Consider the following 16,465-nt stretch of genomic DNA (forward strand, 5'->3'; position numbering starts at 1 on the left):
GCAGGTTTCACAGAACTACATCCCAGGCTACCATGATGATCTGGCAAGAGCAAGGGCCCCGCACAACACTCAATGGAGTATGAGCCACAAACGGTAAGGCCCAAGACCCTGCTAGGAGGGATGGGTGGGAACGAGGGATATGAGCAAGTTCTGGGGATAGGTAGGTCTCTCCAGTAGCCTGGTTTTTCAAAATCACTTAGGGGCGCCTGGGTGGCTCAGTCGGTTAAGCGGCCGACTTCAGCTCAGGTCACGATCTCACGGTCCGTGAGTTCGAGCCCCGCGTCAGGCTCTGGGCTGATGGCCCAGAGCCTGGAGCCTGCTTCCGATTCTGTGTCTCCCTCTCTCTCTGCCCTTCCCCCGTTCATGCTCTGTCTCTCTCTGTCTCAAAAATAAATAAACGTTAAAAAAAAATTTTTTTTAAATAAAATAAAATAAAATCACTTATACTTATTATTTGACAGAATTCTCAAAAACTTTATGAACAATTACTGTGTGCAATCAGACCATGAAAACAAATCAAACACCATTAAAAAGAGATAAACAAATCTGAATAATGCTTGTTTATAGTTTACTATAAACAAATTTGAGATGGAACCTTCTAGAAACTTCTAGAAAGGAACATTCACAGAGAAGACTCCATCCCTCAAAAGACACAGGAGGATCATCCATGTTGCCTACACAAAGACTATAAAGGGCAGGCTCCAGCTTCATCATCGTAACAGGAAACAACAGCACCCACTCCAGAACACAGGCCAAATCAAGCTGGCATTTGCTGAGCCTCTGCCCAGAGCCAGGCATGTGCTAGGCACGCTGGGGAAGGGAAAGATGAAGACTGGGGCCTCATCCTCCCAGCAGAAAAGAGAAAGCAAGGGCACAACTGAACACCAAATGAGGCAAGTATCCAGTGTTTTCAGTGGGGCATACACAGTGCTTTGTTAAGAGCAGTTGGGGGTTGGAGGGGAGGATCAGAGAAGAAGAGAACACTGTAGTCTGGGAAACTGAAGAAGACTCAAAAGAACATGAGGACACCCTGTGCTATAGTCTGAATGTTTATGCCCCTGCCCCAAATTCCTATGTTGAAATCCTAAATCCCAGTGTGATGGTGTTTGAAGGTGGGGCCTTGGGGGAGTTGCTTAGGTCATGGGGATGGAGCCCTCACGAATGGGATTAGCGCTCTTATAAGACAGACCCCATGTCTCACAAGAAGCTGGCAGTCTACAACCCAGAAGAAGGCCTTTGCTGGCACCTTGCTGGTACCCTGGTCTTGGACTTCCAGCCTCCAAAACTGTGAGAAATAAATATCTCCTTTGTTTTTAAGCCACCCAATCTGTAATATTTTGCTACAGCAGCCCCAACAGACTAAGACATCATGAAATAAACATTGGCAGAATGCGGTTTTGCAAGCCAGTTCCACTGCCCTCCAACTGAATCAGTAAGCATTGTGCCTTCTAAAGTGATGAGGGAAGAGTCCCTCCTCCCAACACACTACTTAGGAACCATTAGTAGCAGTCACCATTTATTACCCAGCCACCTGCTGCAGGCCAGGCCTCCAGCTGCCTCATTTTATCTCACAGCCACCTGTAAGATCATGCCTGAGGGGAAAGAGGTCAGGGGATTATATCTGGGGCCCCGCTGTTCCCAAATGTCACAGACTCCGTTGGAACACAGGTCTTGGGCTCCAAGCCATGTGCTCCTGCCCTGGCTGGCACAGTACAGACTCTGCTGGGGGCAGAAGTGGTGATGAGCTCCAGTGAGGAGAGGAAGAGGAGGCCAGAGGCGGAAAGTGTGCTCCCAGGCTGGCCGGACCAGCGCAGGGCAACAGAGGCCAGCCTCCAGGCTCCCTCCAGCCTCTGTCCCACCAGCAGGAGGATCACTTCATGAGGCTGCTTAACAGTAATCACCCCAATAAATAAAATAAATGGCTTCAATTTAAAGCACATTATGTTAACAGCAGGCTTTGTGCCAGCTGACGGGGCCTGGCTCCGCTGCTCAGAACAAGCGCCTAAAACAGGGATGGGTACACAGTGCTGCCTCCAGTGAAAAGCCCTGCTCCACACAGTCAAGCAATAGGGACACAGTGACCGCCCCACCAGGAGGATCATGCCCCTCACCCCACCAAGTCTGCGTGGCAAGACTGGAGATTCCCACCACTCCCCCAACTTTCCACCACGGGCCAAGCAGGATACCTGGGGCACAGACAGAGCACAAGGATCTCTCAGGAGCTCCAGGTGGGGAAGAGGGACTGCTCTTTCCCCTAAGGGGCAGGCCGCCCCCCTTCTCCCAGAGGGCCCATCCATGCTAGGTGTGATGTGGATACCGGGTGGATGCACCCCGGGAAGCTGAGAGGCTGTGGGCAGGGCCCAGCTGAGGGTCACTTGGTGGGGACAAGGGCAGGCCAGAGGAGGCTCGTGATGCGCAGACACCCGGCCACCACCGCCCCCATCCACACGGGTCCCTCGGACTGCGACACCAGGAAGCACTGATGTCTTCTCCATCCGGATGCAACCATCCAGCTTCTGTTTCATCTACCTTTTTCAAACGGCCTCATCAAAGCTGGTTTACACAGGGCACAGGAAGGAAATGACTGCCCACGATCGCCAGGCAGACTCCCTTTCATTTCAATCTTCCTTTCTAAAACCTGGGGGGAGAGGGCGGGACGCTTGTGGTGAAAGAACAAAAACAGCTCTGCGTGCGCCCCAGGCTTCCGTGGTGGGAGAGCAGTGCGGGCGGGCGGCTCCGGCGCGGCACCGGGCCCAGCCAAGCAAACACGAGGCAGGGGCGCCCTCCAGTGGCCACACGGAGAGCCACACGCGGCTCCTCGGGCCTGAGAGGGGACCCTGCTGGGCAGGCGAGCAGCCGCCCCCTTACTGGGTCTCAGGAACAGGGCCAGGACAGGCAGGGGTGGCTGGGGGCCCAGTGTGGGCTGCACTCCTGTAGCTACTCCAGCCTCCTGACCTCCTGGCCTGGAGACCTACGCACTTATTCTAGCGCCGGAGCTCCCTCCATCCAGCACATACCCCAAAGCAATGCACACACCACATGGGTTCACTCCAGGGATACAGCTCCCCTAGGACTGACCCCTTAGTCCCTCTCAGGTACAAGGCTGCTGGAAAGCTAGCCCCCAACAACCAGCAGGGCTCTGGCCTCCCCTCCCCAGCCAGAAAGATCCGTGGGGACACAGTGCAGGGAGGCCCATTTGGAATGGGTGAACACAGACAGGCCCAGCACCTGGCAAGCTCTGCCGGGGGTGGGGGTTAGGGTGAGCTGGCTCTCAACCCGCTCTCCCAAAAGGGAGCAGAGGCTGCTGATTACACTGATGCCCAAACAGAAGACAGAAGGGCCAGGGCTGATTCTAACCCCAGCTCTGTGTGGCACTGAGTAAGTCATTGCCTGCTCCACCCCAGGTCTGCCAGCTCACTGGGAGGGCAGTGTACCCAGAGGTTCGGAGTTTCCTTCCAGTTCCAAAACTTGGTGGTTCTGCAGTGTTCTGGGAAGGCAAGGGAGAGTTACAAGCTCGGTCTTTGTTCAGTTTGATGTAATTGGGGCCTCTGGGCAGGGGGACGATACAGATTTCGAGGTGGGCTATGGCCCAGCCCTCACTGGCTCCCACTCTTGTGGGCATCAACCCCTCCCTAAAGCATGTCACACAGTCCAGCCCCAAGACTTTGTTTGAGACCTGAGGTAAGTCAGCTGACCTATCAGCCTCGGGGGCTCCTCCCCTGTCACAGTAAGGCTCAAGTGAGACGTTTGTAAAAGCATTTTTATATACGCCAAAGCGCTGAACAAATGTTACAATTTCTCTCCTAATCAAGTCTTCATACGAGTAACACCACCTCATTGATTTTAGGGACAACATTACTACACACATTGGAAATTTCTAAACTGTATGCTTCAGAATATAAGCGTTTCCAGAGATGCTATAACATCTTTCCAGGTGGGGAGGGGAGAGTCAAGACACCTGGTCTTTCTTGTAAAATGCATTTTGGTAAACACACAGGAAAAATACCAAATACATTTACACAGTTGTCCTTATCAATATATAATCATCTCACCATTAGTCATTAGGAAAATGCAAATCAAAACCAAAACGGGATGCTACTTAACAACATTGAGAATGGCTATGATCAGAAAGACAGACGAGGGGCGCCTGGGTAGCTCATTTGGTTGAGTTCTGACTCTTGATTTTGGCTCAGGTCATGATCTCCCCGTTCGTGAGATCGAGCCCCATGTCAGGCTCCACACTGTGAATGTGGAGCCTGCTTGGGATTCTCTCCTCTCTCTCTGCCTCTCCCAACTCATGCACCCCCACGCTACTCTCAAAATAAATAAATATTAACCAATAAAAGACAGCAAGTGCTGGTGAGGATGTGGAGAAACTGGAACCCTCATACCCTGTTGGTAGGAATGAAGAATGGTGTAGCCGCTTTGGAAAACAGTCTAGCATTTCCTCAAAGGTTAACATATGACCTAGGCATTCCATGCCTGGGTATATACTCATACATACACATAAAAACTCATAAACAAATGTTCACAGCAGAATTATTCACAATAGCCAAAGAGGGGAAACCACCCAAATGTCCCTCAATTAATGAACGGATAAATGTGGCCTGTCCATACAACGGAATATTATTCAACCATAAAAAAGGATGGTGTACTGATACGTACTAAGTGAAAGAAGCCAGATACAGAAGGTCACACACCGAATGAGTCCATTATTATGAAATGTTCAGAACAGGCAAATTTATAGAACTAGAAAGTGGTTTCATGCTTGCCAGTGCGAGATAAAAAGGGGAACGGGGAGTGACTGTTAATTGGTACAGGGCTTCTTTTGGGGGTGATGAAAATGTTCTGGAATTAGTGGTCATGGCTGAACAATCTTATGAATATTAAAAACCACTGAACTATTTTAAAGGGGTGAGGTTTATGGCATGTAAATTCTATCTCCATTTAATTGCAAAAAAAAAAAATGTGGTTATCTGTCTTTTGAGAAATGATCTATGGGAACAGAAAACAGAACACAGTGAGGAATTACTGATGTCCAAAGCCTGAACGTTCCATTTGCACACTGAGGCCCTCAGAGCATTTACCAATCACCCATGTATCAGTGTGATTCATCTAGAGGATGATCCCTGACCTATGTTATGGGTTTTGCCTTCTCATTTTAACACATTATCAATGTTATTATCTGTGAAATTATCAGAGTCTATTGTATAGGATATGATAATACCACATTCCTTACAGATCAATGACTGAAGTTTTTCATGAGAAGCATGCATTGATACACAAAATACTAGTTATTTCATGAACATATTCTAATTTAAAAGACTTCCACTAGTAAGTGTGTTTGGTAGATAACATTGTTCTCTAAATTCTATAGTATAAAATGTCAGCCAATCTTTTTTTGTTTGTTTGTTTGTTTTGAGAGAAAGAGAAAGTGCTCGTGCTCACACCCACACGTGAGCAGGGGAGAGGCAGAGACAGAATCCCACGCAGGCTCTGCACTGTCAGCACAGAGCCCAACGGGGGGGCTCCAACTCATGAACTGTGAGGTCATGACCTGAGCCAAAATCAAGAATTGGACACTTAACTGACTGAGCCACCAGGTGCCCCTTATCCTACCTTTCCAAAGAGCCTCTCATTTCAGGACGCGTTTTTCCAACCACCTCCTTCCCAGACTATCTAACTTATTCACGTTTCATTCCAATGCAAGGTGCCCACTACTCTGGCAGGCCGGAGAAGCTGCATTTCAGTGTCACCTGTTTGTCAACAGTTCCTCAGTAAGACAGCCAGCATGGAGGTCTTAACGCTTCTTTCCAGCCCCGGCTAGGGGCTGAGGTGCTCATCTTTTCAAAGCCACTCAGTTTTGCTCATGCAGAAACCCTGGAAATGCCCCAATGTGTGCAAAGAGCCTCTGTCCAGCCACCCTAGTCCTCAGCATTCGCTCCTCCTGGAATCCAACAAGTGCTTTAAGTGCGGAAAGCTCGTGGCTTCTTATTCCTAACTTGTCATCTGGGGACTGAGCAACCCAGCCTCATGCTGAGGAAGACGGGATTTACAGGAGAGGGGCAGATCATGGAGAACTCTGGTAGGATTTCCTGGGTTTGACTAACACAGCCATCAGTCCATCAACTGTGAATATTTACTGAGCGCTTTGAATGTGCCAGGAGCTGTGCTAAGAAGATAACGGTGACAAGGGACAGAGGGAGCACCTCTGTTCCCACTGTTTCGTGTCTTCTGCACTCCTGGCCTCTTGCTCTCCACTGTGAACACGAACAGCTCCTTTCAGGCAAGAGAAGAAACTGATCTGATGGGTGAGTCTGGAAGGCATGCCTGCCCTGGCCCCTTCCTCTCCCCTCTTCTGGAATTACCTGCGGAGAGCCTGCCCATCCCCGCAGGGAGGCCAGTGGCTGTCCAGGGATGCCTGTCCCTCCAGAAGTTTGTCTGATTCTTGTGTTGCAGGTTAGCAGTCTGCCTGTCCAAGTCTATCACCTCCAACTTGGACCAGAAGCAGGCAGGAGTGGCACTGACGGGGTTCCTGCCAACCTCCGTCAATGAAAAAGGTAAGTGATGTCCCTGCCCTCCTGGAGATTATATTCTAGTAGGGAGAGGTAGCCTGCGAATAAGTGAGGATTGTTATTTTCTCAAACATGAGGAGCACACTCCCACGTGCAGTTTTCCCTGCCTAGAGTTCTCCCTTCTAAACGTCCAAAGGTCTACATGCTCACTTCCCTCAGTCCCTGCTCAAACGTCACCTCATTGGCAGGGCCCTTCCTGACCACCTATACCAAACAGCCATCTGCCCACCCCCGACACGTACACTCCCCATGCCCTTTACCTTCTCTAAACTTCTCACTGACTGGCTCTGTATGTACTTGATTTTTTGTTTCAAGTCTCTCTCCTACACCTCCCCCACAACCCCAGAATGTAAGCTCCACCAGGGCAGAAACTCTGTTCCGTTCCCACTGGTCACAGGCACAGGATAAGCGCTCAGCATCTGTTGAGTGAATGAACAAATGAGGATGTGCTACAAAGCAGGTGACGGGAAAGATGAGGGCTCAGGTGAGGCTGCGTTAGAAAAGGGGTTTTGGGAAGGCCTTCCTGGGCGGCTACCATCTGAGTGATGACACAGTGACAGAACAGGAGAAACACCACAAAGCAGCAGTACTGTGAGCAATACTGGTGAGCCCCGCCAGGCCTCTGCAGGGAGCTGGCCACCCCACAGAGAAAGGAGCGGATGACCATGGGTCCTGTCGGTGCTGAGTGATGCCAGGAGCTCTGGGGCCTGCTCACCGTGGTGATCTCCCCAGAAGTCAGCAGAGTGGGACCGTGCTAGGAGACTGCCCCCGTAGCAAGAGACAAAGCAGTACTGGGCTAAGTGCTCTACAGAATGGCAGCATCTCATCCTCACTGCTACATGGGAGGTGGGTGTGTGAGCCTCACTTACAGAGGAAGCTTCAGGGGATTACCCACCGTCACCCAGCTAGTAACTGGCCAGCTGGGGCTGGAACTCAGAGCTCACTCCCTCAGGACCATCTCCTGTCCGACCTGCTGAGTTTTACAGCAAGATAAGCTGTATGTAAATGTGACACTAAGCGATGTGGGTTCCTGGATGGCAGGGGCTGTGCCTGACCCATGTCTGTGTCCCCATAGCTGTGAACCCAGGGTCCCACGGATAACACGTGCTTGGTGATGCCCAAGGTGGGCTCCTGAGGGGTGGGACAGGGATGGCTGGTTGTCTACCCTGAAACCTACTCTCCTCTCCTTCCTATTAACTGGACCCCTATTTTTAACTGAGCACTCTTTGATTCTCCCTCCATCCTGCTACCACAATACAGATGTGATGGCTAAAGCGGTAATAGCCATCCTGGCCCAAAAGGACAAGGGCCACTCCCCAGTGACAGTGAAACAGGAAGCTGCAAGGAGCCTAGGACACTGATGACTTCACGAAGCCCCCACGCCACCAGGAATGGCTAGCTCTGAACTTCCATTCAGATGAGAAATAAGGCTCAATCTTGCTGAAGCCGGAACAATTTGGGGTTTCTGGCATATTCTATCAAACTCAATATGGCAAGGAAGGCTTATGAGAAAGGTAAGTCTTGACCTAAGTTTTAGAAGAGCAGGATTCCTCCTGACAAACAGAATGAGGCAACAGATGGCTCAGAAGCAGAGTGAGCAAAACCCCACGTGAAGGGACAGCTTTTCCCCCAGTCTAGGGAGGAAAGGCTGGGCAAGGAAGCCGAAGTCAGCTGCAGTAGGTCTAGAATTTGGAGAAGCCGGAGATGACAGTGCGCCAGGAATCAGGAGGTTCTGAGGGGAAGTCACACCATAAAAGCATTTTCACAAGATGAATGTAGCAGTCTTTCCCAGGCCAGCAGAACTAGGACAGCCTGGATGACAGAGAGCTGTTCAGCCAAATGTTTCCTGAATGCCTATGTGCCAGGCGTCGTAGGGAACATACCTGACCTGGGTAAGAAAGCTGGACAGGACGGCCCAGGCGCTCCTCCATCCCTTACAGCAGTGACTCCCGTGCCTGCCTCTGCAGCTCTATACAAACTCGGATTCCCAGGCCCCACCCAGGAGATTCTGACCCACAGGCTGGGACAGGGCCCAGGATTCTGAACCTTTCTTTTTCTTATTTATTTTGAGAGAAAGAGAGAGAGACCACGAGTGGGGAGGGGCAGAGAGAGAGAGAGGGAAAGAGAGAGAGTCCTAAGCATGCTCCATGCCCAACGCAGGGTTCAAACTCACAAACTGTGAGATCATGACCTGAGCAGAAATTAAGAGTCAAGACACTTAACCAACGGAGCCACCCAGGCGCTCCCAGGATCCTGAATTTTTAATAAGCATGCCCAGGTTGACTGTGATGCAGTCAGTCCATGGAGCTGTTACACAGGCCAGAAGCAGCAGCTAACCTGACCTTGGAACACAGTGGGTTTGGATGCTTATTAAATACGTGAACAGATGACGGACTTCCATACTGTTAGGGGACAAACTAGATTTAGAAAGACTTTCAGTAATAATCGAAACAAGGGGACAGCTGGGTGGCTCAGTTTAGCATCTGACTCTTGACTTTGGCTCAGGTCATGATCCCAGGATCATGGAATTGAGCCCCGCATCAGGCTCCACACTGAGAGTAAAGCCTGCTTAAAATTCTCTCTCTCTCTCTCTCTCTCCCCCCTGCCCCTCTCCCCAACTTGTGCTCTCTCTAAAATAAAATAATAATCATCAACACAAGATTTTTCTGGTTAAGTGAATGGTTTTTTAGCTAATATTTAATTAACCAAAATATAAGGCCACTAATAATGTCCTGTGATCTATTTCTGCAACCATCTCAGCTAAAAGGTATTTCTGTTTCACTTGAAAATGGCCTTAGAAGAGACCTCCAGGTGTGAGAACATTTCCATGCTGGCTCACTGTAGCTCTGCTCTGCATCTTACAGACGTGGTGGAGTCCAAGAGCCCACCCTGAGGGTGGAGGCTGTCTCCAGATAGTTGGGTAGGCAAGGAGCTGCCTTCCTGTCCCCAAGATGTTCTAACATACTTCAAGGCAACTCTCTCTGGGAGTGAACTGTCCTTATCACCTTACCTGCTAGAAGATAAAGTGCTACTTAAAGAGGAAACATGGCACAAAGCGAGAGACAGTGGCCCAGGACATGGGTCTAGTCCTAGCCAGGTCAGTAACCCCCCAAGTGGCCTTGGGCAAGTCTCCTCACCCATTACGTTATATGCTCTTAAAGGTCCCAGGCCTGATGCAGCCAGGGTGAGAATTTCTAGTTTCCTTCTTCTTAATTAATACCAAAAGGACAATTCTCAGTATAAAATGCACTCCCAGAGGCACCTAGGTAGCTCAATCGGTTGGGTGTCTGATTATTGATTCCGGCTCCAGTCATGATCCCACAGTTTGTGAGACTGAGCCCCAAGTTGGGCTCTGTGATGACAGTGTGGGGCCTGCTTGGGATTCTCTGTCTCCCTCACTTTCTGTTCCTCCCATGCACACACGCATGTGTGCACACTCACTCTCTCTCTCTCTCTCTCTCTCTCTAATATAAATGTTTTTTTAAAAGAGCACTCCAGGGCGCCTGGGTGGCTCAGTCGGTTAAGCGTATGACTTTGGCTCAGGTCATGATCTCATGGTTCACAAGTTCGAGCCCCACATCGGGCTCTTTGTCAGCACAGAGCCTGCTTTGGATCCTCTGCCTCCTTCTCTCTTCCCCTCCACTGCTTGCTCTTTCGCTCTCGCTCTCAAAACAATAAATAAAGGGGTGCCTGGGTGGCTTGGTCAGTTGAGCGTCCGACTTCGGCTCAGGCCATGATCTCAAGGTCTGTGAGTTCGAGCCCCGCGTCAGGCTCTGTGCTGATAGCTCGGAGCCTGGAGCCTGCTTCGGATTCTGTGCCTCCCTCTCTCTCTGCTCCTCCCCTGTTCATGCTCTGTCTCTCTCTGTCTCAAAAATAAATAAACGTTAAAAAAAAAAAAATTATAAATAAATAAATAAATAAATAAATAAATAAAAATTAAAAAAAAAAACTGCACTCCCATATATAAGGCATGATGTTCAGTGCTGGGGATACAACACTTAAGTCAGCGTCCATGCCCTTTGTCTACTTTGTTTTGAAAGGTAGACAAATAATTCATTCAATAATTATATAATTACAACAATGATAAATGTTACCAAGTAAAAGTACTTGGTGCTATGAGAGTGTGTAACGGGTGCTCAGGAAGGTTTACCAAGGAAATAACATTTACACTGAGACCTGAAAGCAGGATTTAGGGATAGGGGTCAGGGTGGGGGTGGGGGCAGGGGTACTCCAGGCAGAGGGAAAAGCCTATGTGAAATGATGCCAGAAGAAGCATTCCTTTCAGGAATATTCCAAACCTGAGGAAGAACTAAGATGCCCAATAAAATGAAGCAAACCTTTTAGGACCATACATTTAAAGAAAAAAAGAGCACCGTTTATCACAAACAGAAAACAGACTCATAAAATGTGAACTCAAAAGTAACAGGAACAATTTTACGCTGACACTGATAAACTCTTATCTGACCACAGCCATCTGGCTACAAAAGCCCCCCGACCCTCATTTGTGATGCCTCAACACAGGTGGGATCAATTCCCTCAGGTCATCCGCAGCTGCTTCCAGGCCTTGGTGACCTGTGGCTGTCAGAACTGAGCACAGCAGAGGGAGGGAGAATGAAACGCAGACACCACGATGGGAGCCTGGCCCTAAAGCCAGTATTTCTGGCGCTGAGTATGCACCAGGCATCATGCACGGGGATGGGAGATAAGACCTGATACATTCATAGCACCAGGGTATGCGAGGAAGACGTGCCTTGCAGATGGGGGTTCCCCGGAAGGCTCCAAAGAGGGAATGACATCTGAAGATGGCCAAACAGTGTGAACTACCTCTGTGCACCCAAACGCGCCTCTGTGCACAGACCGCAGCACAACATAGCAAAGGCCTGGAAGCTGGAGAGTCCTGAGTGCACAAGAAGCTGTGGCTGGAGCTCGAGATAAGGGGACAGGTAAAGATCTGGAAGTCTGCTTCCTCTGACTCCGTAAAGTGAAAAGATGACAATGCTGGCCTTCAGGGTGGGGTTTGGAGACACGGTCAAATCCCAGCTCTGCCCAGAACAGCCCTTTGATCACAGGCTTTTGGCTTTCTCCCTTGAACCAACACAGAGTTTCTCAAGCATTAAAGTCCTAGGGATCACGTGGGACAAGTTGCCAGGTGTCACCCTGAGATCCCAATTAGGTAAACCGGGATGGGCCCCAGAGTGAAAAACCCAGATCAGACAGTAGGTCCCAAGGACCTGAATTCTTGGCCTCCTACAGCATGAAGTCCATGGCCCAAGTGCCCTTCCCTGATTATGGTGAGCTCCAGACAGGCTCATTTGTTCTGGGCAGGACATAGACCTTGTATGCTATGGGGGGGGGGGGGGGGGGGGAAGCAGGAACAAAAAGCTGTGGAGGGCTGGGCACAGATTGTCCCCAAGTCTAGGGACATTCCCGGGGGGGGGGGGGGGTGAAAGCTAAGTAAAGAGTGGCCAAGGGTCCAGGAGGAAAGGAAGGACATCCTGGGCAGAGAGCTTGTGTAAAGGCACATTCAGCACAGTCAAGATCTAAGGTGCACACAGGAGGACAAGAAGCCAGGTTGGAGAGGAAGGCTAGGCCCACAACACAGCCTTCCTAGAAGCTGGGGCTTGATTCTGCAGGTTAAGAAGAGCTACCAAAGACCCCGGAACCCTACAGGATCCTGGCAGCAGCTCCCCTTGTCGCTCACTGGGCACAAACACATGGAACATTATTACTCTTGCCTCACTGCTCCTTCTCCCACCATCAGACTTCATCCTTTAGGATCACCTACTAGTCCTACCCAAAAATCAGAATTTGGATCCCCTCTGTGCAACCATTAGGTCAAAATGAGGCTAGCAATGTGACTGAAGTAATTAACACTAAGTCAGGAACAGTATCTCTGACAAGCAGAGCCAGGAGATCAAGGGAGATGATGCGGAGATGTGGGAGCTGCCACAGAGGCAGTTTGGTCCCGCCTGGGACAAGGTGGCCAGCTCTGTTGTGCTCTCCCCAGATCATACATATCTGTACCTTTTAGGGCTTTCTCTTCCTCCCTGAGAGGAACTGGTGGCTTCTCTAAATGGGTTTGTGACCCTCGAGAGTAGGGAAGAAGACAGAGAGGGGATGAGGTAGTTCACACTGTTTGGGTTTGGGCTTAGACAGTTCTGACCGAAATACCATAAGAGCTGTGAGAATGTCACTGCGATTTCAGCAATTCAAGCGACCTAAGACTGTCCAGCAGACTCTGCACAGAATGACTACTGGTGCCTTCAAATGACCTGGTCCAACCTAAAAAGTCAAAGACTGAGTAGAATAAAAAGAAGTGCAGACAGTGAAGACAGTGCTGAATCCTGCAAGGCTACCAGAGAGGGGGGAGAGCCAATTCTAGAGGGAACAGGGACTTAATGGGGGGAGACCGGGTCAGGGGTAGTCGGTTGACACCCGGGCTCCACGGCTCCACTCCAGCACCAGCCGAGTGCACCGGACTCCCGGACACGCCCCCCGGACGTCGCCCCCGGCGTACCGCAAACACCCATTTCGGGCAAAGCGAGAAGAATGGCGGGGGGAGGGGGCGGTGGTGGGCATCCACCCGGAGCCCTCAGCCGCGGCCCCGCTCACCTTGCACTTGAAGCCGGCGGCGGGCGGCAGCAGCTCTCGAAGCAGGGCCTTGGCCACCTCGCGGCTGGCCTCCTCGCTCACGAAGTGCAGGTTAAGCACCTCGTGCGCCTCGAACTTAGCGAGGCGCAGCAGGGAGCGGAGCGCGACGCGGGCCTTGGCCTGCAGCGCGGCATTGTGTTCCGCCTTGGTGAACATCATCAGCAGGTGATAGTCCACCGGTCCGGCCACGCCGCCCTCCAGGCTCTTGGCCTTGGCGCCCGGGGCCGGCGCCACGGAGCCCCGCGCCACCTCCGGCGCGGGAGGCGTGGGCGCGGCAGGGGCCCCGGCGCGGGCCTCCTTCAGCCTCTTGGTGGCGCTGGAGAAGGTCTCCCGGCCCGAGCCGAGGTAGTAGAAGGCACAGACGGCCAGTGCTGCGGCCAGCAGAAGCGCGCAGTAGTGGGAGCGCACAGCGCCCAGGCGCGCCATGGCCCGAGCGCATGGGGGCCCGCCTCGCCGACCCATGCGCCACGGGCCGGCGGACCGAGCAGCCGGGGAGGGAGAGCCGAGACCAGCACCCTGGCAGCCACTTAGTAGCCTAGGCGGCGGACAGCGGCCATAACGGGGGCGGTGCCGCGCTGCCCGGAGCCAATCCTCGGGCGCTGATGCGCGGAGAGGCGGAGCCAGGGCCGCCGGGCAGCCGCTGGGTCCTAGATTTAGAGGGATTCGAGCTGGGAAGGACCGAGCAGGCGGGTAAGTATTCAGACTTGGAGAAAGCCAAGGTCTGTTAAAACTGGCCGTCCTAAATATCTAGCCCCAGACGCTAGATATCGAAGCTGAGCCTTGAAAGGCATAGAGGCGCCCCAACGCAGGACCTTCGGTTAGCAAAACCACAAAACTGGACGCAGAAAGAGAACATTTTATCTCTATACCTTTCTGCCCCGAATGTTTGCAGGCTTTGAACCCTCTCCCCGACTCCCTCCCTTCACACCTGGGAGAATGGCTGGGGCTAGGGAATTTAAACTCGCCAGCTCCTTCCTCATTCACAGTAAATAAGGAATTTCCTTGGGGTGGAAATGGCCTGCCCAGGGCACGGGCACCTGAGGCCAAACGAAGGCTATGTGAAGGATGTGGCCAGCAGGGGGACCCCGCTGCCCACGACTTCGGGAGAGACTCCTGAGCTCCAGGCGAGTAACGCCAGAGATGAAGTCTTTTTTTTTTTTTTTTTTTTTTAACAGACAAACACTTGAAACGAGCCTTAAGATGTACCAGGTAGTCTTTCAAAATTTTAACTGAGGCATACTGAGGTAACTTGCCCAAGGTCACAGAGTGGCGGTTTTGACCTTAGATAGTTGGACACTGACAACTACCCCATAAAAAACTCATTAACTTCAGTCTTCTAAGGACTGACGATAATACCATAGCATTTAAACATGTACAAATGATCTGCATGCTTGATAGACGTCGAAGCGAATGCACATGTACTGGAGAATTATCACTCAGCAGTTTATTGTGCCATGCCGTTATTGGTCAAAGCATGGTACCCAGAACCACAATTCATCTCATTTTTAACTCTTGTTCGTTTCAATCGGGATAACACTTTTCTGAAAAAATAACTGGAGCTCTGAAGCAAGGTTAGCAACAAATTCAATACATACTAGTCATCTTGTGTGTTGAGCGGAGCCCTGATACCTGAATTAACTCACTTGCATGATAGGCTCTTACTTGAATTCATTTAATCTACACAACCCTAAGAAGAGGTATTATTTGCACTTTACAACTGAGGAAATTGAGATTCAGAGCAGTATATTACCCAAAGCTCATTGGCTAGTAAGCAATGGAATCGGACCTCAACCCAAGTCTTAACTGCTTCTCATGCCCAGGTTTTCAGCCAAGATTAGCACTGAAAGCAATAATTCGAGCTCTGAATTGTGTGTATTTTACCACAGCTTTTAGCAGACACTGTGGTTACAAGAGCAAGCTCTCCAAGTTAAGAGAGCTGGAAGTCCAGCTCTAGCAATGCAAATTATTAGACGTCAGGCAAATTACGTAATCTGAGCTGCAGTTACACCCATTCGTAAAACAGGGCTAATATGAGCACCTACGCCGCCTAGGGTTATGAGAGAAAATACACAAGAAGTAGTTAAAACTGTGCCTGACACTTAGCAAACAATATAAACTATGCTAGAAACACCAAACTCTACAAGAAGTCTAAATATCCAACAAGTGCCAAAATACAATTCAGTGACCATAGCTTTACTAGGGTAATTACAAATACCAAACCATAAATCTCCATTAAGACTTTAGTATATGCTCCACAGAACCCCCACAGCAGTGTGCTACAGCTATATTATTACGTCATAACTGTTGTTCATTAATAAGAGAAAAATAATTCCTCTTGGTGCCTTTTAGCCCCCCCTCCCCCACCTACACCATCAATAACACGGCTTTTCCTTCCACCACCTAGTCTAGAATTTATTCAACAAATATTTTATTTTTCAGACCTTTATAAGATCACTACTCCCGGAATTCATGGATAAGAAATGAATAACAAGACAGTTTAAATTTTACATACAAATTCTGTAAACACAGGAAAATACTCGAGACTAGTCTCACCTCCATGTTGTAGCTTCTTCATTCCAATTATTTAACCATAAAAAAAATTAACATTGCAGCTTCCTGAAATATATTGCTGACTGGAAACTAAATCAATTGGTTGAATGAAGGTAGACAGTCATTTATTCAAGAGGTAACAAGTGACGACTACATGTCAAGCACAGTAGCATCTGAGAATACAGCAGTGAAAAGAAACAGAAGTCTCTGCCCTCACAGAGCTTATATTCTAGCAGGGGAAAACAGAGAGATTAGAAACGTGTAGTGTGTCAGATGGTGACATGGACTGTTTTCTAAGCCCATAGCTGGGTATATAATGACATGGCTATATACACAAAGTACTTTGGTAACCACAGGAACTCTTCAGTTCTAACTGTAACTTCGGTCAAGTCCTCAGACTTCTCACCAGAGATTAGAATTGTTTTTTTCATCTGTAATGTTGGATTATCATATTTTTTTCATACTGACTAGTACCCAAAATTGTCAAGGATACAGAGAAACAGACATTGTCCTCTACAGCAGATGGAGGGAGGGGACTTTTCTGGAGGGCACTCTGGCAATGCTAAAATCGTTCTGGCCTCTAAGAAGACTCTCAGTTCTCTCCTACCCAGATGAGTGTTTCTCTTAGAGACAGTGGTTCTTGATTTGGTGTGGCACTGGAAGCACCCAAGAAACTTAGTAAAAACACA

The 16,465-nt window shown here is 49.9% G+C and overlaps 1 protein-coding gene across 1 annotated transcript in view; it reads right to left on the reverse strand.

Moving 5' to 3' along the window:
* The window catches only part of XXYLT1 (xyloside xylosyltransferase 1), a 169,925-nt gene extending 156,149 nt beyond the window's left edge, over nucleotides 1-13,776 (reverse strand). Inside the window, exon 1 of the mRNA XM_047875903.1 lies at nucleotides 13,188-13,776. Within this exon, the coding sequence (XP_047731859.1) occupies nucleotides 13,188-13,688 (501 nt within the window). The 5' untranslated portion in view covers nucleotides 13,689-13,776. The remainder of the gene's footprint in view (nucleotides 1-13,187) is intronic.
* Nucleotides 13,777-16,465: the final 2,689 nt, after the last annotated feature.

This window comes from Prionailurus viverrinus, chromosome C2 (genome assembly GCF_022837055.1).
Source record: "Prionailurus viverrinus isolate Anna chromosome C2, UM_Priviv_1.0, whole genome shotgun sequence".
Lineage (NCBI taxonomy): Eukaryota > Metazoa > Chordata > Mammalia > Carnivora > Felidae > Prionailurus > Prionailurus viverrinus.